The sequence below is a fragment of the Lagenorhynchus albirostris genome, chromosome 14 (assembly GCF_949774975.1).
Source record: "Lagenorhynchus albirostris chromosome 14, mLagAlb1.1, whole genome shotgun sequence".
Taxonomy (NCBI): domain Eukaryota; kingdom Metazoa; phylum Chordata; class Mammalia; order Artiodactyla; family Delphinidae; genus Lagenorhynchus; species Lagenorhynchus albirostris.
Genome location: NC_083108.1, coordinates 77,430,059 through 77,453,488, shown reverse-complemented (window position 1 = coordinate 77,453,488; position 23,430 = coordinate 77,430,059). Strand labels below are relative to the sequence as shown.

The 23,430-nt window shown below is 40.5% G+C and overlaps 1 protein-coding gene across 3 annotated transcripts in view; it reads left to right on the top strand.

The window, feature by feature from the left end:
• The window catches only part of TAOK3 (TAO kinase 3), a 184,450-nt gene extending 161,605 nt beyond the window's left edge, over nucleotides 1-22,845 (top strand). For all 3 annotated transcript variants that reach the window (XM_060120945.1, XM_060120944.1, XM_060120946.1), the window contains 6 exons: nucleotides 665-793; nucleotides 4,427-4,630; nucleotides 11,868-12,107; nucleotides 13,892-14,104; nucleotides 20,273-20,455; nucleotides 21,465-22,845. In XM_060120945.1, the coding sequence (XP_059976928.1) occupies nucleotides 665-793; nucleotides 4,427-4,630; nucleotides 11,868-12,107; nucleotides 13,892-14,104; nucleotides 20,273-20,455; nucleotides 21,465-21,626 (1,131 nt within the window). In that variant the 3' untranslated portion in view covers nucleotides 21,627-22,845. The remainder of the gene's footprint in view (nucleotides 1-664; nucleotides 794-4,426; nucleotides 4,631-11,867; nucleotides 12,108-13,891; nucleotides 14,105-20,272; nucleotides 20,456-21,464) is intronic.
• The last annotated feature ends 585 nt before the right edge of the window (nucleotides 22,846-23,430 follow it).

Sequence of the window (23,430 nt, the reverse complement as noted above, 5' to 3'; positions counted from 1 at the left end):
GACTTCTCTCTCTGTTCCCGAAGTAGCTCATCGTACATATGTGCTTCGTCTAGATGGTTCCCTGAAACTTAGATTTGGTTGCTTTCTTTTGATTGGGTCATCTTTTGTTTGGTCTGTTTTCTATCCATTTAGGAGCCCCCAAAATGTCCTGATATCCAACTATTGTGGATTATAGCAGATGCCTCGGGAAGCAAAATGTCATTAACTTTGCCTATTATACTAAAGATGACCCCATTCAAAAATCTGATAGTTGAAATAACCAATTAGAGAGTTAAATTCTTGGAAAAAAACTGGCCAGTCATCGTTATTTATCCATTTTTATAATTTAACCCTTAGGCCACCAACAATATGATAAAAATCTTTTATTATAGTCCTTAGTTCACCTTTCATACCATGTATTTTGTATGTGTTCAGTAAAACATGTTTATGGTTTACCTTCATGTTTTTCCCATAATTGGGAATATATTTTTCACTGGTAAAAATTTCAATTTTTTTTTTCTTGTCTGTTTAAGATACAGGAGAATCAAAACAGGCATTTACTTATCTGTGTTTTCACTGTTTGTTCAAAAATACTTTTGCACTCTTTTAATGCATTCGAGAATATAGACAGCTGAATTCTGTATGAAGAACAATTCATCCTATATTACATTTGTTATTTTATCAGGCAAAGGTAGCTGCAGCAGATGAGAAGAAGTTCCAGCAACAGATCTTGGCCCAGCAGAAGAAAGACTTGACAACTTTCTTAGAAAGTCAGAAGAAGCAATATAAGATTTGTAAGGAAAAAATAAAAGAGGTAAGAATACCGATAGTTTGTAGTCATCAAGTTGCCATTAGAACAGCTGGAACTTAAAATTGCTTCGTCTTACATTGTGATCAATAGTGTAACCCATTGATTTCCAAACTTTCCAGTAGAATCACCTGAAGTGGTTATTAAAACAGATTGCTAACCTACCACTAAATTTTCTGATTCAGTGGATCTGGGGTGAAGTTTGAAATGTGCATTTCTAACAAATTCCCACGTGATGCTGATGGCGCTGGTCCACGCACCACACTTCAGAAACCATTGATTGGCCTAACTCTAAAGTATTCTTGCCTACTTCTGGTTTGTCCTCCACACTTCAGCCAGTGGTCTTTTCAAACCATGAGTCTTATCATATCACTTCATGATTTTAATATTCATTGGCTTCCCATTGCTCTTAGGATAGATCAAAATACTAGAAGTTCATATGTGGTCAGCTACCTGCCTCCCCTCCACTCTCGTCTCACACCAACATTCCCCCCACCTGCTTACCCCGCCCCTGACTTAGTGCTGCTTCTGCCACTGTGGTCGCTTTTGGCTCCTCAAACGCATCAAGCTCTGACCTTCTCCACCGTCTTTGCTCTCACTCTTCCTTCCACCAGGGTGCTCTCCCCACCCCCACTTCCAGTCCCTTCCCAACTTCCTTGTAAGACTAAGGATTGCTTATTAGTACCATAACTTAAATTTCACTTCCCCAGGGAAGCCTTTGCTTGACTGCCTTGACCAAGACAGGTGCTTCTGGTTTTACAACACTAATTTTCAATCATATATATATGATTGGAAAATATATATATATATATATATATATATATTTTTTTTTTAGTGATTATTTGAGCTATTTTACCCTACTAGACAGTAAGCAGTCAGAGAAAAGACCATGTCTTTTTTTTTTTTCTTGGCTCATGACTGTATCCCTGTGTCTGGTACATGTGAATATTTGATAAATGAGTGACTAATTCTTGAATGTTTGGTTGACGACCTCTAGTGGACTTAGAGAGTCCCCTTGAAGAATTGCAGTTTGATCTTAAAGCTCAAATTTCTTCACTTCTCCTTTTACCAGTACTTACAGGTGAATTGCCTGCAGTTCCATAGACTTTCCTCCTCATGAGACTTAGGACTTCTTATTTGTGGACTAGTAGTGTATTAAGGTTTAATAGCATTCAGATGGGACATTGATTTAATGTATGAAATCATTCATTTGAGCTCATATTCTAAGTTAACAATATGGGACTTAGCAAGATTCCTCTCCAATTCTTTTTTAATTAGGAAGTGAAAGCAAGCGGGTTGGGGTGAGCCTCAGGATCTTTTGCCCTGCCCAGATGAATCACTGGTAATTGTTGGAACAAACAGAAATTTGTATCTGCTCCGCACTGCCAGAATGGAAAGAATCTCTGACACTGTAAGGTCTAGAAAACCAGGTTGTAGAGAAAAATAGCCAAACCAAGAAGATTCACATGCTCTCCATTTTCTTTTAGTTATTGTTTGATCTTGATGATTATATCATAATAGAAAGATGTTGCTGGATCACAGAGATAACCTTGATTTTTCAATAAGAAATTTTGGAATTTTCTCAACTGAAGATTTTCTTATTTCTAACTCTATGTGTTCACTCATGCTCTGGAGGCCATACTTTATGGCTGCAGCCACTATTTTGAGCATTTGTACCACTAAGGTATTTGGAGATTTGCATGAACTCCATCTTTAGAAGGTTTTCCCACAGAACAGCATTCAAAAGTCCCCACTCTGTCCTCAGGAATAGGGCTATTTTTGGTTCACCATACTCAGTTTTATGAGTTTTAGAGACCACAGGCCTAAATGTATAAGACCGTCAACATGCTCATGGAGAAAAACAAGCCTACAGCCAATTTAAGATCGCCTTTATAAGCCTTTCTATGCAAAGCTAGTATTACTCCTTATGAAGTAAAGCTTAGTTCAGACTATTGAAAATGGCATGTATGTTTAGATATTGATATAAAAGATATCGTCCTTGGGATGACAAAACAATATCCGTTACCCCTACTGTTGATAGATGACAGGGGCGTGGGCAATACAGAATGATGAATGGTCCAGAAATAATTTATCCTTGATTTTGGAGTGAATTTTTATGATCGTATTTGAATTTGGGTGTGCAACACAGTGGTTAATGCCAGACCTAGGATTAAAGTCACAGCATCAAGAGATGAGTCCGCCAGCCTTCCTGTGCTGATCCCAGCTTACTCCGTGCTGCAGACAGCTCTTGCTCTCATTGATTCTAATATTTCACTTGAGATTTCACTGGAACAGCAAAGTTGAATGCTGATTTACAAGACTTCTTCGCTGAGTGCAAAAACAATCTAAGTAGTGTGTGATGGCCACATCACAAAACATCAAGTAAAATAGCTATTAGTAATTAAAGGAGATTTCAACTGAGTAGTTAACCAAGTATTATAGGTCCAGCTTGTGGGTGTGAACAGTATGAACAAAGAAGGGTGCCCTGTACTTTCTCTAAAAGTGGTCTTCTTACTTTCCCCATAGACTAACATCTTCTTAACTGTTCTGATTTATTGCTTTCTTCCCTTTACCCATATGGTCTGAAACAATTATGAACTTTCTCCTTTTGAAAATATAGGTGGTGTATTTACCCTCTAATATCAAATAAAGAATGCTCATTCCTGAAATTCAAACTAGTGACATTTGCAGCATTACCTCCTGTCTGTGACATCTGCCTACTTCTCTCCATCTTGTCACCACCTCCTCTAAGCCCCGATCGTCTCTCGCCTGGACCTTTGCAATAGCTTCCTAGCTGTCTCCGTGGACGTGCTCTTGCCTCCTTCATCCTGTTCTCCATGTGGCAGCCAGAATCGTCCTTTTCGAATACGCCTCGTTATGACACCCCCACACGTATATAAAATGCGTTTCCCCTGTGCCAAAACTCAGCGCCCTTGACCTGGCCTGTAAGGTCCGGTAACGGTCCTGCCTGTCTGTCCAGCCTCATCTCATGTCATGCTACACCACCCACCCTGGCCTCCTGTCGGTTCCTTGATCGTACCATGTTTCCATTGACCCACCCGAAGGGTTTTGCTCAGGCTGTTTCCTCTGCCCGGGGTATTCTTTCCTCTCCTTTCTCACTGGTTAATTCCTACAGATTTTTCAAATTTCAGCTTAGCTGTTACCAAGATCAAATATTTTTTATTCAGCATCCTTTGAACCAAGTACTTCAGCTGCACGGTAGTTATCACGGTAATCTTCAGTTCGTTTCTGTGGTTCTTTGATTGATTTTTGATTCTAGACTGTAAAGCCCCATGGTGGCAGATACCATATTCTTTTGCTCACCATTGTATCCTTGTGCCTTGCACAGTGCCTGTTGCACGATAGGAACTCAATAAGTGTGTGTTGATTTAATGAGTGAACTCATAATTTCTGAGCATGAGAAGCCAAAGACATGAAAACTAACAAGTCTCCTTCTCAATTGATAAGAAAAAAGGGAGGTGGGGGGGAGTGTGTGTGCAACACCAAGCCTTTCTGACCTTACATTCTCAATTGCTTTCAAAATAATTTAATCTGCATTGCAATGAGCTATTATATTTCTTTTTGCCTGATGAGACTGGCATGTTTTTTGGGGTTTTGTTTTTGTCTGCTTTTGTAAAGGAGATGAATGAGGACCATAGCACACCCAAGAAAGAAAAGCAGGAGCGGATATCCAAGCATAAAGAGAACTTGCAGCACACACAGGCTGAAGAGGAAGCCCACCTTCTCACTCAGCAGAGACTGTACTACGATAAAAACTGTCGTTTCTTCAAGAGGAAAATAATGATCAAGCGGCATGAGGTGGAGCAGCAAAACATTCGGGAGGTATTTATTTTGTTCATAACCACTGTCACTGACTTAAAAAGCAGTAAGCTTTGTGAGGACCATGACCATGTCTGTCTTGTCCGTTCCTATATCCTTAACCTGTACAGGCATCAGTGCAGTCTGTGCCAGACACAAAATAGGTACACAGAAGTGCCAGGGAATGAATTTACCACTGATAAGAGAAAGCCCATTTATAGAACAAGGAATCAACCTTTTCCAAGTAAATGTAATAGAATTTTCTCGAACACCTATTATAAGCCATAGCATGCAGTGGAGAATCAAAAGAAGTAGAATAGAGAATTTTTGCTTTTAGCCTGTTTGTCAAAGACTTGCATTTTTGTGACTCTCCATGAAACACTTAAATAACATAATGGTGCTCTACAGTTATGTTAATTCATTCCGTCATCCAGCACTTACGAGTGCCTTCTTTGTGCCAGGCACTGTGCTAGAGATGCCAGGGCTATTGAGAAGCCATCCTCCCTGCCTTCAAGTAGCCCGAAGTCTAAGAGGGGAAACAGACATGTAACAGACTAATTACAATGTAATGTGTTAGGTTTAGTAATAGATATAAATAAACTCTCACAGGCATATAGTCATGAAAGGGCTTGGAGGACTCCGTGATTGATGGGGAGTTGAGTGTTCTGGGAGTGTGGAGTGGAGTGTCAGAACAGGAGTAGTGGGAAGCAGGATGGAGGGCCTTGATTCTTAAGGCAAGACTTTTAGATTTCTGCCTGAAGGCAGTTGCATGGGCGTGAGAGGGTTTTAAGCAGAGGAATGACAATGAGAGTTCTTTATTTTGAAGAATTATTGCCTCAGTGTGAGGGTAGCCTAGAGTGGTGAGAAGTAAAGTACACTGAGGTCAGTTAGGGATGCTCTTTCTCTAGTTCCACCTGGAAGAAGCAGTGAGGATAGAGATTAGATCTGAGTGACATTTCTGAAGCAGAACTGACAGTAATTCAAACCAAATGCTGTGAGAATTTCAGAAGAAGGAGGAGTCAAAAATGAATTCAGAGTTTCTAATTTGGGAAATTGGACGAATATGATGTTATTCACTGAGATGAGGAATACAGAATGTGAATCGGTTGCAGATGCAAAGTTCAGTAGGAAATCATTGTGACCTGGAGTAATCCGAGAAGCCCTCAAATGAGCTAGCACATTGGTAGAAACATCAAAGTTGGATAAATATCAAGGGTTAGCCTGCATGAGGGAAACAAGCCCTTCAGGCACATTTAATGGGAATGTGAATTGGTGTAAGCTTTTTGGAGAGCAGTATTCAAACGGGAGGAAAAAAGGGTGGAGCAAACTAAAATTTATTGAACACATGTAATCATGGGCCAGGCTCAGGCTCTATCTGTGTTATCTCATCTTATTGGAAGAGAAAGAAACTAAACATTTTCAAGCCAGGCAGTGAGTGATATGGCTAAAATTCTACTTTACAGAGATTAGCCCAGTTTGGTGGTGATGCACAGATTGATTTTTAGAGCGTGCATTGTCAATGGGGGCAATATTGCCCCCCCAGGGGGTCCGTTAAAAATGGGTTCTTGTGGGGGAGGGGGGTCTTAGGTATTACAATGTCTTGTGCCCCTCTGAAGGGCCATAGTACATGAAAAGCTATACAGTGTATCTGTGGTGTTAACATTTCAGAGGTGAGGATGATCTGGAAAGGGGGAAGTCTAAAAAGGCTCCTGATGGGACAGTAATAGGGGAAAAACAGGTTGAGAAACATCAGTTAGAGGGAAGAAACTAGAAGCAAAGAGATCAGGTGGTAGGAATAGGGTATAGACAAAGATAATGGTGGTAGCTGGCAAAAGAGAGATGGGTTTTAAACATTTGAAGTATAAAATAAACAGGACTTGGCATACAATAGGATATGAGAGAAAAGATGAGGGTAGAATTAAAGTTATTTCTAGGGTTTAAGACTTAGGGAAATGTAGATTTGGGCAGAAACGGAGAAGCTTAGAGAGAGGTATTGATAAGAAACTGATTAATTCAGTACAACACAAGTTGAGTTTGTTAGAAGGCTAAAAAGTCCAAATCAAAAAGTCCAATAGCAAGTTGGAAACAAGGTATTTGGGATTCTTTTTCGTCTGGCAATCATTATTTTTATTCTAGTGTCATGTATTTGGAAGAAGTCCGAAGCTAAGGGGGCAATTAGTGCCAATAAAAGCTATAGAAGATAATTATTCCCAAAAATGATAGAAACCACATTCATAACTTCGTATCAGGTTCTAACCAATGGAGTGAAGAATAACTAACTATACCAAGGTTTATTTCTTAAGAGTCTAGATTTTTTTCTTTGTTTAGTCTTATTCCAGAGCTGCCTCAGTGAAAATGTTCAAAGGTATTTTTCTTCTATTTACAAAAGTAATAAAAGAACATTGAAAAAAGACAAATATAGAAAAATACTGAGTAGTGAAAAGTGCTTGATAATCCCATCCCACCCACTTTCTACCCTGAGACAGTCACCATTAATTTGGCAGATATATTTCCAGATTTTTTCAGTTATGCATGTATACACACGTACAGCTTATATATTATATATAACTTTAACTTTACAAAAATAAGATTACATTAGTACCAGTGGGTTTATTTGATTTGCAAGCAATAGAAACAAACTCTGCTGACGTAGCATGCAAAGGAATTTATTGGAAGGGTATGGGCTGAAGACCCATAGCTGGAAAAGATGAAGAATCAAGCGGGGAAAGCAAATTCCGTGACCTAGAGGGCAAGAGCTAATGGACATTCCTCAAGACCTTGCCATTTGGATGTACCTCCTCCAGCCGTGTTTCATCTTTGTATCATTTCTGCTTAAGACTCAAATTCCTAGGAGAGATAGAACGTGATTAGGTAATGTGCTTATTCCCTTACTCAATAGTGTCTCTGATTCCAGATAGGGTGGAGTAGCTTCTCAAGCAAAAAGAGGAGCGTGTTAACAACAGAAGGGGAAATGGATACTGAACCTACAAAAATGTCCACTATACTGTTTCATAACTCTCTTCTTTTGTATTTTTTTCATTTACTATCTAGGACATATAACTCTGCCTCCTTCTTTTTAACCATCAATAGTATTTGGGTGGGGGGGGGTATGGCTATAGAATAATTTATTTAATGAGGTACTTCTTGTTGGATATTTTGTTGAAGTTATGCAATATTACTAACAATGCTACAGAGAAAATCTTTGTATACATCTTTTTACATGTATGCAAGTACTTTGTAGGATATAGTATTCTCAGGAGTAGAATTTCTGGGTCAGAGTGTATATACCTAAATTTTTAATAGATATTGCCAAATTGCCCTCTAAGGGTTTATAACTCCCACCAGCAAAGACTACCTATTTTCCTCTACCTTTGCCAAAACTGAGTATTACCAGTCCTTTTTGTTAATGAAAACATTTAAAAGGATCACCGTAAGCTGAGTTGAGCCTCTTCTATCATCACTACACACAGATGCTCACTATTTTCTAACCAGTTACACAACTAAGAACTGAAGCTAAGAAAGTATTAAATGTCATACGCTAACAACATCTCCACTTAAATTTTGAATTCTAGTTCTTACTCAGTGTCGGTGGGCATGAACACAAACATTTTTATTTGAGTCAGATCACTTGCTTTTAAAGAAGTCAATAGTGCTTCCATTGAAACTTAAATAGAATGCTTGGATCGTGGTTGGGAAGGGTTTATTAGGGAATACACCGTGGTTCCACATCTTATGCAGGAGGTAGGTTCAAATGATGTGTATGGAAATGTGTTTCTTGGCCATGGTGTATGACCATGGCCGTATGTTGTATGTATGTTTCAACCCTAAGCTCACACCCAGCCTGGCGAGATGCTCACTGTATGTGATGTGGGCAGGGGAACGTGAGCCACGTGCCTCTCATCTCACGCTCCCTCCAAGGCGTATATACATGGAATGCACTGGTGGGCAGAATCACCTGTACCATGAAATTTGTTTTTGTGTTTTTGCTCAACTCATTTTATTGAATGTATATAAGCTAGAAGTGCATATGATGTGGCTCTACTGTATATTGTGTCATTTGTACAGATGAAGCAACCATTGCATGGTGTGCAGATAGAGCAGAAGAATTTTCTTCAGAATATAGTATTCCAGACTGAAAAAGCATAAAACAGGAAAACATAAGCCATTCATCTGAACATTTTTAGTGGAAAACATTGAAAATCCAAAAACCTGAGTTTCAGCCTCAGTTCTACTTTATAGAAATTATATGATCTTTTGTTGGCCTCTCAATTCCCAAATGCCTTACTATCATATATAAAAGGGGTAAATCCTAACAATTCTTAACCACTGCATAGGGTTGCAACTAGAATTGAACAAAATATATGAAATCACTTTAAAAATTGAAAGCACATTGCACATTATTATGTAGGTACAGCAATGGGCTCTTAATAAGCTGAATAATGTTTTTATCCCATGGTGTAAAATATTATAGGCAGCTTACCAACTTACATCTCAGCAACTCAGATGTATGAATTAAAGGTAATTAATTAAAGGTAATTTCTATTGCAGTTGTAATAGAAAAACCATTTCAGTATCATGTTTCTGTCACTTTTTAAATAGTTTATAAAATCTAGATTTGTTATTATATGCCAGATATTCACTTCTGAATACAGAAAAATAATAATGACATTTATATATCCCGAAGCATTTTCTTATGGTCTTTTCTTTCATCTTCACAAGAATGGTAGTTCACAATGGGTACTACTGATATTATCCTCACTTTACACCTGAGGAAACTAAAATGTAGATTTAAAGTCTTGCCCAATGCCATGCATAATGAGTCAGTGGAAAAGCTGAAACTGACGCAACACCTTGAATTATTTTTCCATTGATTCTCAAACTTTAGTATATATCATAATTACCTGGATGGCATGTTATGAACTCTGGTTTCTTCCAGGTAATTCTGATGCAGGTATTCTTTGGTCAACATCCTTAAGCATTCCATTAAACACAAAGAGAAGCATTCATTTTCTTCTGAAAGTGTTGTTTGCTTTATGTTTTTAACCCCTTGTGAGTTTCTGGGCTTTGGACAGCTCAGACTCAGTGTGAAATTCTCCATTTAGGAAAATGTGTGGAATGTATAAATGCCCAATATTGGGACTCCTGGTCCTCAGAGATTGAAAATGATAGAGTGATCTAGGAACAGAATCTTCAGCCTTTGAAAGGGCTTTCCTTGGTTTTAGTCTCTGAGAAGAGCTCACCATCCTTTGGTGCCACCTAGGGGCCGATTAGTGATTTTTAAAAGAAGACATTTGATGGACCAGGTAAGGAAGGAAAAGAAAAACGCGAGAGAGGATTGGGGGAGATCCTCTGGAGGTTATCTTTTACTCCTTATAACAAATGAAATGACATTTATACTTCAGATATTTCCCCACTAGAAAATAAGCCCTTGGTGGGGATGTACTTGTTCACTGCCCCATTCTTAGTGCTTAAAACAGTGCCTGACACATAGGAAGTATTCAACAAATGTTTGTTGAATGAATAAATAAATGAATGATTAACAACTTTGCTCCAGTAACAGATGCTGTGCTGTTTAAAGGACTTCTCTTCAAATGGCCGGAAGGCTCAAATATGCAAGATATTCTCAACCATGCCAGTACACAAATGTTACTGATATCTCTATGAAAATGATCTTGCATTTTCTCCCATAGCAGATGCCATTGGAAAAGAGAGGCACCCTATTGTTCTGATTTAAAGTTCAGCTCAAGGGCTTTCTACTTTCCTTGCCCTTCTTAACTAGTAGTAATAACACCCTTTTCGGAAATCTTACAGCATAAAATCTTCACCTCTTTTAATATCACTTCCAACCTTGCACTTTTTAAAAAACATTTTACACATAAAACTTATTTCCCTGTATTAATCAAGCTTCTTTTGTTTGCGTGTTACTAAAATTTATTTGAGCTGGCTTAAACCAAAACCAGGGGGTTTGCTACAGAGCTATAGGAACGTTTCATAAAACCCAGTAGCAGTCATACAGCTGGACCTACAAGGAGAGCTTAGAACCAGTCAGGAACTTGGGCATCAGTATATTCCCTGCACTTCTTTTTCGTTCTTCTTGCTCTGAAGCCCAGCTTTCTCTAATCCTCAGCCCTCATAGCAACGGGTGGCTACCACATATGTTGTTTTTATGTGCCCCTCAATTCTAGCCACATGGAGATTAACTGTCCCGGAATCCAAATTCCCAGGAGAGAAGATAGATTGATTCAGTTTGCTGTGAGCTGAGGATATACTTCAATAAATGTCTATTACAGTTCCCTGTTAAACAGAGTGTTAGCAAGTTGAGCACCGAGTGATGGCTTAGTAAATATTTTTATGTACCCAGAGCGCGCATGGTTCAGATCTTTGATATAGTGCCATTTAGGAAATATTCTTGAACTGGGGAATGAAAAAATTTCACCCAACTTCCTCCCTCTTTTTTTTTTTTCCTGGTTTCCTTTCTTTCCCCCTTCGACAAAAGAGAGAGAAAGACATGAGTAAAACTGGGAGGAACAGAATGATTAGATCTAGAAATGACCAAACAGACGGTAATGGAAAAGATGAAAGGGGAGAGATCTCATCTGCTTTTTCCCAGTGAGCCCTGACCTCTGAGATTCTGAAAAATAGATAGTTGGCCTACTTCTGATACATGCAAAAACAGGGTGTTTCCCAGAAAACTAGGAACACTGCAGACATTATCAGTTTAATCCAGCGATTCTCAACTCTGACTGCATATTTAGATCCAGCTAGAGAACTCTTAAAACTATTGACATCAGGGTCCCATTCCAGACAGTTATCAGAATTTCAGGTTATAGGACTTAGGCATCTTACGTTTTAAAAGCTTCCTCACATGATTTTAATGGGCAACCAGCCAGGATTGAGAACCGCTGGCCTAACTAAGGAAACACTTATTTAGACCCATGCATAACACATCACCTGATTAAGATTCACAGCAGCCCTGTGAGGTAAGAAGGGGTCAGGTAGAATAACAGTAATCCCATTTTACGGGTAGAGTAATTGTGGTGGATGTGAAGTTGCCCAACTTGAAAGTGATGGATCCACATACAGAACCTCTGTCTCCAGGGATTGTGCATCTAGTCTCATTAAGTCATGCTGCCAAACACTAACGGGCTTAATTAAGAGACAGTTAATAGTGCCATTCCTTGCCTTCCCTCACCGAGTGGTGCCTTCCCTCCAGTTTGTCTCCATTCATCTCTCTCCGTGTATCTTTTCTTCCTGAATGCAGGAACTAAATAAAAAGAGGACACAGAAGGAGATGGAGCATGCCATGCTGATCCGGCACGACGAGTCCACCCGAGAGCTCGAGTACAGGCAGCTGCACACATTACAGAAACTCCGCATGGATCTGATCCGGCTACAGCACCAGACTGAACTGGAAAACCAGCTGGAGTACAATAAGAGGCGAGAAAGGGAACTGCACAGAAAGCATGTCATGGAACTTCGGCAACAGCCAAAAAACTTAAAGGTGAGAGGAAATTTCCCGATTTATGCTCCAGGACACAGCCAGGTTGGATCAATGGTTCCTACACCTGGATGACTGTCAAGAGTCACCTGGGAAACTTCGTAAAATTACAAATTTCAGGACCCCACAGCTACTGAATCAGAATCTCCAGAGTCTGGGTATAACAGACTCCTAAAGAGATGTTGCAGGGCAATATGATCTCTCCATTTCTTCTTTGTATCTATGCAATTTCTCTGACCCCTTCATGACCTTCCCTCTCTAAAATTATAACACATGGACTAATAGCAGTCCATGGTTCTAATCCCAGGAAATGAGGAAGTTACCTGACAGGAATGTAGCAGATAAATTGTATCAGTCATGCCAGTCAGAATTGGTTGTAGCTACCTTGAGTGCTATTCTATTGAGAAAGACTCTAAAGCCACATCCACACTTAGTAAGGGAAAGTATGATTTATTAGTGACATCTGTCCTGGGCATGGGAATTGGGAGTGATATGCCAGACATTTATTATCTCTGCACTAGAAATACGGAACTCCTTTGGCCTGCACTGCCTCCAGAGAATTTTAGCTGACTGCTAGTTAACAAACTATATGGACTAAGCCATTGCTATTTGTCAAGGGAGTCACTGTCAATGTTGACAAAGATAGAAGGCCAACTTCAACCGCACTGGCCTTCGTCCTCTCTAGCCAGATTCTAACCTGTCTAATTAGTGATCCTTGTCATCAAAACCCCTCCATGAAAAAAAAAAAAAAAAACCCTCCATGTGTTCATGAAATGTACATGTGACTATCAGGCAACCTGATGGAATGCCTTCTGGGCTTATAATAGTAAACCCCACCTCATCCTTGCCAAAATGCATATTTGAGGGCTTCCCTGGTGGCGCAGTGGTTGAGAGTCCGCCTGCCGATGCAGGGGACACGGGTTCGTGTCCCGGTCCGGGAAGATCCCACATGCCGCGGAGCAGCTGGACCCGTGAGCCATGGCCGCTGAGCCTGCGCATCTGGAGCCTGTGCTCTGCAACGGGAGAGGCTAAAACAGTGAGAGGCCCGTGTGACGCAAAAAAAAAAAAAAAATGCATATTTGATATTGCTACATGCAAGTAGTGGAAATGGGTTATGATATAAAGTATAATCCAATGTTGCCCTTTATTGATTTTTCAAGGAAACACAGAGCAGTGAGAGATGGCTCATACATTGCCATCCCCTTTCTTACTTGGAAGTGGAGGAAAACAGTTAAAGGGGGAGGGGGAGGGGCAACAAACAATAGAAGACACTGAAGATTTTGTCTAGGAAACCACTGAAATAATGAGCAATCTTTTAACAAACTAAGCTTCATAGTATTCCAGAGTCTTCTTAGAGTTGTGATCTTGTAACAATTCATTTTTAAAAATCTATTTGTAAATTCAAAACTACTTCTGTTCATTTGATATAAAACCAAAGTATTTTAGGGAGGATGGGAGGGAGGGAGACGCAAGAGGGAAGAGATATGGGAATACATGTATATGTATAACTGATTCACTTCGTTACAAAGCAGAAAGTAACACACCATTGTAAAGCAATTATACTCCAATAAAGATGTTAAAATAAACAAACAAACAAAACCCAAAGTATTGGTAGAGTTAACACCTGTCTGTGACACATGTATTATTTTCATTATTACTGACTAGTAACGTGGGTCACTGCACCAAAAGACAGTTGGTCTCAGCACCTATATTGTATCATGAGAATGGAAGGCTTTCTGTATTTACTAATGTGTCTTTATTTTCCTTTTGTCACTTTTTCTATACAGGCCATGGAAATGCAAATTAAAAAACAGTTTCAGGACACTTGCAAAGTACAGACCAAACAGTATAAAGCACTCAAGAATCACCAGTTGGAAGTTACTCCAAAGAATGAGCACAAAACAATCTTAAAGACACTGAAAGATGAGCAGACGAGAAAACTTGCCATTTTGGCAGAGCAGTATGAACAGAGTATAAATGAAATGATGGCCTCTCAAGCGGTAAGTGGTTAGGTTCGGTGCCACGGCTTCAAGAGCTTTGGGAATCAAGAAAATTCAAGATCCAGCCTTTTGGTCCCAAGATGATTCTTGCGCACATTTAGGATATTGGTGTTTTTCTGCCCAAAGAACTGAAGGAAATGACGACGCTGAATAAAGCCAAGCCAGAGCGGATACTTGCTGGAGTGTGTCTTATAAGATGGAACTTGAGGAATACATGCTAAATCAGACCTGTGGCACATAGGGACTTTGAGGGCAAGATGTGATAGATATTGCATGTAATATCATACTCTCATTCATCAAAGATCGCACAACTAATGTCAGGCGCAAATGAATAGACACACAGACACATTCATTAGGTAAACCTTTACTAAACATCTGTGCTCAGCCCTCTGCTGGGCTCAGAGATAGAGTGATGAGCTAGAGAGACGGCAGTGGTCCCTTTCCTCACACTTCTGTCAGTCAAGTAAGGAGGTCAGATAATTAAGCAATAAAAATAAAACATAAAAGTGCTTTGAAGTGGTAGGTGACAGAGGCTATGGGAGGATGAGTAGGAACAACTAGTCTGGTCTAGGGAATGCTTCCCTGCAAGAGCCAAGAAGCATGAGGAATTTATTGAAGCAAACAGGTTCCATGGAAAAGGGCCTATACACTTTTCCAAAAGATGGATAGTGTACATTTGGGGACTGAAAGAACTTTGATATGAGCCCAAAGTTCAAGGAGGAGGATTGTGGGAGCCCAAAATGGAGACGTCATAAAGGTCTTGGTAGCCAGGGATGGGAGCTTGCCTGGTAATTCAGTGAAGATTTCACAAGGAGATGAATCTTAAAGGGTAATAGTTGATCAGACAAGCAGAAATGGAAAAGTTATTCCTGGCAGATGATACAGTATATATGAAGACTCAAAGGCCTAAAAGAGGATGGCACGTTTGAGAAACAACGAGTAGTTGATATGGCAGGAGTATAACGGGCAGCTGGTGGATAGTCAGGGGTCAGAGCCTCAAAGCTGGGAGTGTGGACATTATTCTATCAGCAATAGAGAGCTGCTAAAGCCTGTTTTAAGAAGGAAAGTGACAGGATCAGATGTGTGCTATAGAAAGATACTGGCAGTAATGTGGCAAATATAGCTAAGGAGACCTGTTAGGAAGCTATTATAATAGTCCAGGAAAAAAAAAAAATGAAGGCATGAACTAAGAGAGAACATGCTAATGGAAGTGGTGAGAAGGGAGAGAAGGATTTGATAAATATTTAGGAGTAGAATAGATAGAACTTAGGGACCAATTTGAGAGGTAGGTTTGATAACAGTGGAACAGGTCATGATTTTACCAAGATAGAAAAATGGAAGGAGGGGTGAGTTTGGATGGATGTCTAGAAGATACTTGACTCATTATCTGAGCTCTGTGGGTATCTAGGTAGAGAGGTACAGAGATGGAAATCTGTAGTTCAACAAGGTGTCAGGATTAACATCAAAAAGTTAGTCATTGTTATATGGGGGCAGTTGTAGCTATTCGGAATATCTGAGATCTCCTACGGATAGGAGATAGTATTAAAGAGGAAGAGGACTCAGGACAGAGTTGTAGGCATCAACATTTGAGGGCTGAGTAGAAGGTGGACCAAAGAAGATGAATAGCCAGGGGTCAGAGCCTCAAAAGAGAGTATGTCACAGAAGCCAGAACAAAACTTTCTAGTTGATGATTTCACATGTTGCAGAGAAACCATTGGGGCCCAGCAGTGGCTTTGTCCATTGTCACAGACCGTGGAGTGGTGGAAATGGAAGACATTCTAAGTAGATTGAAAACGTGATTATAAAGTGAGACAGAAACTGTAAGTGAGACTGCTTTCCCCAGATTCTTGTCAGTGAAAAAAAGGAGAAAGAGAGCTATAGCTAGAGGAAGAGACAGATAAAAGAGGTCTTCGATTAATTGGGAAAGGCTTAAACATGCCCTTAGCTGAGGATCAGAGCCAGCGTATTTCATTCATTCATTCATTTATCCAATAAGTATTTATTGAGTGCCTCTACTGTGCCCCAGGCACCCAGGAATACTCTGGTGAATAAGACAGTCATCGATCATGTCTTCATGGAATCTATAGAAGAGTGGAGGAAACAGACGTTGGAGAAGTCTATGTGTAACAGCAGAGCAAGGGCAGTGTGCCCACTGAGTGTAAACCAAGAGAGCTAGGCTGGTCTGGAGAGTCAGGAAAGGCCTCTCAGACACAATGATTATTTAAGCTGCAGTGTAGGGAGCACATTCTAGGCAAAAGGAACTACATTTGTAAAGATGGGAAAGACCATTGCACTTTTAAAGAACTCAAGTCCATTGTGTTTGGAATATAGAGAATGAGGAGGAAACTAACAGGAGAATAAGATGAGAGGGGTAAACGGGGACAAGATCATACAGGGGCTTGTAAGCCTTCTTAAGAATTTTGATCTTTATCCTAAAGACAGTGAGAAGCCATTGAAGAGTATTAAGGAGGAGACTGACATCAAATTTGCATTTTTGAATGATCACTCTGGAGACACGTGGAGAATGGCCTGGGAGATGACAAGCGTGGGTGTAAGGCGATCATTTATAAGGTTGCTGCCTTTACCTGGGTGTGAGGGAGTGGTGGCCAGACTCGAGAGGGGACAGTCAGGATGAAGCAGAAAGTGACTCAGTTTGAGAGCTAGGCAGGAGGTGGAACTAGGAGCATTTAGTAACAGACTGAATGGGAGAATGAGATGGTGAGGATGACTCCCAGTCTCTAGTTTGAGCAAAATGGTAGATGGTGCCATTTATCTATATGGTAAAAAAGGAATTGGAGATTGGGAAAGTGGGAAGGGAAATATGATTAGTTAATATTAATCATGTTGAGCTTGAGGCTGGGAAATATCCAGATGCAGATACCTCGTGTAGAGTGGATAAGCTAGCCTGGACCTCAGAAGAGAAGTCTGAAATAGAGGTGTAGATGTGGGAGTCATTTGCATAAAGATGGTATTTGAAGCCTTTGGAATAGATGAGATTCCTTAGGAAGGGCAGTTAGAGGGAGAAGAGCGCCCATGACAAAGTCCTGAGGAACACCCACGTGTAATGGCCCAGTAAGGTAGGGAGTAGCTGGAAAGGGGAGGGAGGGAAAAACCGAAAGGGTGTGGTGTCTCAGAGAACTAGAGAGTTCTGGAAGGAAGGGGCAGTCCACAATATCAGATGTCGCTGGGAGGGCAGGCAAGATAAGGACCCCTCCAGGGTGGTCATCAGTGACCCTCCTGTGAGCAATAGAAGGGGAGGTGTAGGAACAGAATGAGGAGTGCAGACAGGGGTTAAAGGTAAGGAGAAGGGGAGAGAGTTGGTAGGGACATAAAGGTTGATGGGATTTTGGTTTTGTTCATGTTTGTATTCTCAGCATCTGCTACAATGCCCGGCATACAACAGGTGCTCAATGAATGTTTGTTATATAAGATGCGAGAGAACAGGATCAGGAGTATAGGTTCATGATTGCTCTTGAATAAAAGGAAAGAAATAACCCTTCCTTCTGAGGCAGGGAGGAGATAAAAGTACAGATGATAATTACGGCAGTCCTTTACTGCCCGCTTACCACGTGCCAGGCACTGTTGAATTTTATAAGTGTTATTTCATTTTTGTGAAACCCCTTTGACCTTTGAAGTACTTTTTTTTTTTTTTTTTTCGCGGTATGCGGGCCTCTCACTGTTGTGGACTCTCCCGTTGCGGAGCACAGGCTCCGGACGCACAGGCTCAGCGGCCATGGCTCACAGGCCCAGCCACTCCGCGGCATATGTGATCTTCCCGGACCGGGGCATGAACCCGTGTCCCCTGCATCGGCAGGCGGACTCTCAACCACTGCGCCACCAGGGAAGCCCTGAAGTAGTTACTTTTTTAACCCTAATTTACATGTGAGGAAACTGAGGTTTATTGAAGTCAAGTCACTTGCTTAGGGCAAGGGTTGGCAAACTTTTTCTGTAAAGGGGCAGGTGGCAAATGTTTTAGGCTTTGTGGACCAACAGAGTCTGTCACAACTACTCAACTCAGCTATTGTAGTACAGAAGCAGTCATAGATAATATATAAATGAATGAGCGTGTCTGTGTTCCATCCAGGAAAACTTCATTTACAAAAATAGGCAGCAAGCCAGATTTGACTCTTGGTCCATGGTGTACCAACTCTTGACTTAGAGGGTCACTTAGTGGTACGTAGCTAGTGGTGGACCTACGATTTGAACCCTGTTTGGGGAGACCCTGTAAGCCTATATGCCTGGCCACTACTACATTATGCTGCTTCTGTCACATCCTTTTCTTGAGTTTAGTTCAATAGAGGGAACAGACATGATATTTACCTATACTTTTATAAAACTTTTTAATGGATTTGGTATGTGCAACTTTTGGGGGTGATGAATACCAAATACTGGAATATCCCCTGATTTCTAGACTGGCACTTCTTTAGAGTCAGAGCTGGTACAGAATAACACAGTTACTGACATTAATAATAGAATGCCAGAAATAAGAGAAGATGGGGGTGTTTTCAGTGGTCTAAATTGCCTGTAGAATGAGCCTCTCACCCACTTGGCCAGGGCTCATAACAATTAACCAGGCCAAGTAGAAAAGAATAGACTTTCATTCCCTTTATTGGTAAGAAACCTCCCATATCAAGAGGGAATCGATAGCAATCTCCTTGGGAGCCAGTAATCCCTTTGGCATTTATCTGTGAAGCTGTTGCTGCTGCAGACTGGCTGTTCATTGTGTCTAGTGTCTCTTCTCCCTTCACCTCTCATTGGGAAATGAGAAGAGCAGCATCCTCTCTAGTGGATTTTAGTGAAAGCTGGTTAGGGTTAATTATTAGAAAGTACCTTGGAAATATGATTCCATTATTTATTTTGTGTTCATTTGACATAGTATATTTCTCCAAAGCACTAAAGAAGACACTATGCAAATAGCTTTCTAAAACTATTCGAATAACATTTCAAAAAGTCATAACTATCGAGATATTAAGAAATGTTATTGTCACAAATTGTACAGAAGAGGGAAGGCAGCCTAAGGTGGAGAATAGGTATCTTGGCAAAGTGGTCTCAATGGAAACATGCAGATATACTCAGGGTAGACAGACTAATTCAAGGGTTCTAATCTCATAGTTCCCAGCTGAACTGAGGGCCTGCTAAATCTAGACCAAACCAAGTCTGGTGGGACAGGAGGGTCTTCATCCCTGAATACAGTCCTGCTAATGGCCCTAAATCTTCAACTGTGCTCATTGAAAGGCTGGCATTTCTGCTGGCTGGCTTGGTCCATTCCCCACACAGGATCAGTATCCTGGTGTGTAATACAAAGTACAGGTGCTACAGGGAGCAAGGGAAAAACTTTATCTGGATTTCACTGCTTCAAACCAGGATACACCCTGTAAGATTATCAAGGCTACCTTCTGTGGGGAGGAAATTTTGAACCACTTGAGTTTTAGATGGCTGGCCATAAGGATAAAGTAAAGCCAATGTTATAGGGGCCAACTTTACTTGCTAGGAGCATAATGGTACTGTGGTATTCCTCAAATGTTATGGAGATTGGACTCATTTTTTTTAGCGCTAAGGATATCTAAATGTATAATGATTTGGGGGTTAAAGATATGTAAATATGGAAATGGTTAGTCAAAATAATGATAACACCGGCTATTTACTGACCCTTTGGTATACATCAAGAACTATGCCTGGGATTTTATATGAATTCTTTCATTTAATTCTCATACCAGTCTTAGACAATAGGAACTATTATTGTTATTTTCTTGAGATGAAGAAAATGAGACTTGGAGATGTTAATTAACTTGCCGAGGTAACACACCTAAGTGAATGGTGGGGCTGGAATTCCAGCTCAGGAGTCTGCCTCCAAAGCCCACAGGCTTAATTACTGGAGTGTGGAGCCTTCCTGACTCCTGCTAGTGTGGTTTTAAGAAAACCAGGTTTCCTTAAGAATGTTTTTGTTTTCTTAAGAAAGAATGTTTTAAGAAAAGCAAGTGTTTTTAGATCTTTGTAGCCCATTGGGCAGAATGTACTATTTTTGATTCCTAACTCTGAAAGTACCCCCCACCGGGCATCTGTTTTTCTGAGAGACCTGTTTCAGCCCAAACAAGGGAGCATCTTCCAGTAGTCACCAAGTTCTGTAAGCTAGGAGCGAATCACAGTGTATGTCTTCTGTACCCGCAGTTACGGCTAGATGAGGCTCAAGAAGCAGAATGCCAGGCCTTGAGGCTACAGCTCCAGCAAGAAATGGAGCTGCTCAATGCCTACCAGAGCAAAATCAAGATGCAGACAGAGGCACAGCATGAACGTGAGCTCCAGAAGCTAGAGCAGAGGGTGTCTCTGCGCAGAGCACATCTTGAGCAGAAGGTATGAGCGTGTTGTCAAGGGTCCTGTACTGCTGGGTAGAGGACAGGCGTGGCTCTGCCTGTGTACCGGGCGATTTAACAAAGGCGCTGTTCCCCTCATACCTGCTTTGATACTCCTGCCTGAGAGGTAGGCATAGTCCCCATTCCACAGACAGGACACTGAGGCTCAAAAGGCTTAATTAAGTTACTTGCATAAATCTGATCCCACAGCCTAAGTTCTCTCTATTATATTACTCTGCTCGGAAACCTTCCACCTTCACACTGAGGACTGACACGGGTTACTGGGTAGTTGATTTGACGTATGAAAGGTACTGTGAGTTGATAGCGTGGCCCCTAAATGTCGTGAGGCCAAATACAGATTTGGTTTTTATTCTCAGCTATTTCTAAACCAAAAGAAATCACCAGCAGGGCTCTTTAAAAAAAATTAAAATGAAGAGAGGCTGATATTGCCATACATAATAAATGTTATCAGAATTGAAATATTCATTGCTTTAGATATTGCTGAGGAATATGAAGTAGAAAAGATATCATAAAGCATCTCAGAGCTGTTAAGCATGTATTTGCTTAACCAGTTATTCGTGCTTTCTTCTGGTAGTTCCCAGAGATCAACGTGAGAGACTACTTTCCTGCTCTAGAACTAAATTGCTAATGACCCAGGGGGCTTTGGGCTCTCTCTGGGAAAGCAGCACAACTTAATTGTGCTTGAGTGTCTTGTAGCTTCTCCCGAGCCATCTCCTGCGGAGACAGGACAGTGACCTAGATCGGCCCAGCTGCTTGGCTTGCTAGAATGGCAGTGCTGGCCCCAGGTGGCCCCAAACATTTTTATTCTTGTGAGAAAGTTTTAAATGTGATGGATTAGACACACAACATTTATCACAGGACTCTCCCAGCCTGCCCCAGACTAGTTTACTCTTAGTTCCTGCGTATGTCATCTGTGTGCATGTTATGTGTATATATATGCCTGTTGGGAACTCCTTTCCATTAAGAACTGTTCATTGTGCTTATTTCAGATTGAAGAAGAGCTGGCTGCCCTTCAGAAGGAACGCAGCGAGAGAATAAAGTACCTATTGGAAAGGCAAGAGCGAGAGATTGAAACTTTTGACATGGAGAGCCTCAGAATGGGATTTGGGAATTTGGTTACATTAGATTTTCCTAAGGAGGACTATAGATGAGATTAAATTTTTTTGCCATTTACAAAAAAAAAAAAAAAAAAAGAAAGAAAGAAAGAAAAAAAAATTCAGACCCTGCAAAACCACATTCCCCATTTTAACGGGCGTTGCTCTCACTCTCTCTCTCTCTCTTACTCTTACTGACATCGTGTCGGACTAGTGCCTGTTTATTCTTACTCCATCAGGGGCCCCCTTCCTCCCCCCTCCCGTGTCAATTTTCAGTGCTGGCTGAAACCTGGCCATCTCTTCTATTCATAGTACACGTCACAGTATCGATGTGATTCAAAATGTTTCAGTGAAAACTTTGGAGACAGTTTTAACAAAACCAATAAACCAACAACAACAAAAAAGTGGATGTATATTGCTTTAAGGCAATCACTCATTACCACCAATCTGTGAAAGTAAAGCAAAAAAAAATAATAATAATAATAAATGCCAAGGGGGAGAGAGACACAATATCCGCAGCCTTACACCTTAACTAGCTGCTGCATTATTTTATTTTATTTTATTTTTTTGGTATTTATTCATCAGGAATTAAAAAAAAACAAAGTTTTATTAAAGATTGAAAATTTGATACATTTTACAGAAACTAATTGTGATGTACATATCAGTGGTGACATATTAATACTTTTTTGGGGAATGGGGGGTGGGTGGGGTGAAGAGATCTTGTGATTTTTAAGAAACTGCTGGCAAGAGTTTAACTTGTCTTGAGCATATTCTGATTGTATCATAATCATTTTCTGCTGTTGCAGAGGATGTGAATACACTTAAGGAGCTCACAGAATCCCAGTAGCACAAATTGGGCTTTGGCAAATCGTGTATTTTGTGTATAGAAGGAATTTAAGGAGAGGTATTACTTATTTTCATATTGTATTTTAACTGTTTCTCTGATCAAATTTTTTTACTCCCTCCTCCCAGTCCTCCCCACCTCCCTCCTTTTCCAATTCAGTATTTGGAGTTCAACACTGTCTCTCAATCAGATCATCTTGATCTTTTTTCTTTATTTCCCTGCCCCTCCCTAAGTCCCATATCTTGGTCATAAATATTGCATTATTCACACTTTCAAACTGTGTATTTTCTTACAATAAAAAATGATGAAAAAAAAAAGGCTTTACTTCTTTTGCATGCACTTTAAAAAACAAAACATTTTTCAGGTTCCAAGGAAGAGCATGATAACTGTCAGAGCTTTTAATTATATTTGTAAATAAAAGTGTTCATCACATTGCCTTGCTGTGTTATTGTAGCAGGAAGTTTCCCTTCTAGGTTCATCAGCTCCTAATGCAGAGGGAGAGCTGCCCTCCAGAAGCTGTTCTCCATGGCCCCTCAAGAAGAACCATTCAAGATTTTCAGGTAAAGCTGCATCTTCCAAGTTCTTCTGCAGGGCTGAAGATGGGGTTGCACTGTCTGAAGTGGTCAACTGCACCTTTTTACACTTAAGAATAGAAGGTGGCACATGGGTGCAAGTGCACACACACACGTGCACACGTGCACACACACATGTGCACCCACAATGTGCCAGTCCTAGGACCATGTATTGCTGAGAGAAGTGAGGCACCTTAAAGAAAAGCAGGCTATGAAGAAGACATTATAACCAAATATTTGAAATGATCCTACTGTAATAGTAGATTCCCCCACCCCTCATTGTCAGGTTTTATTAGAATAAATTTATGTACATGACAATGAGGTAGTAAAATCTGTAACTTCTAGGAAACGGTTTTGGGGTCAAGACAATCTCAGTAAGATCTCATTCTCTTAGGGTTCTGAGTCCTAGTCATTGAAAATTGATCTCTAGCATGATGACTTGAAG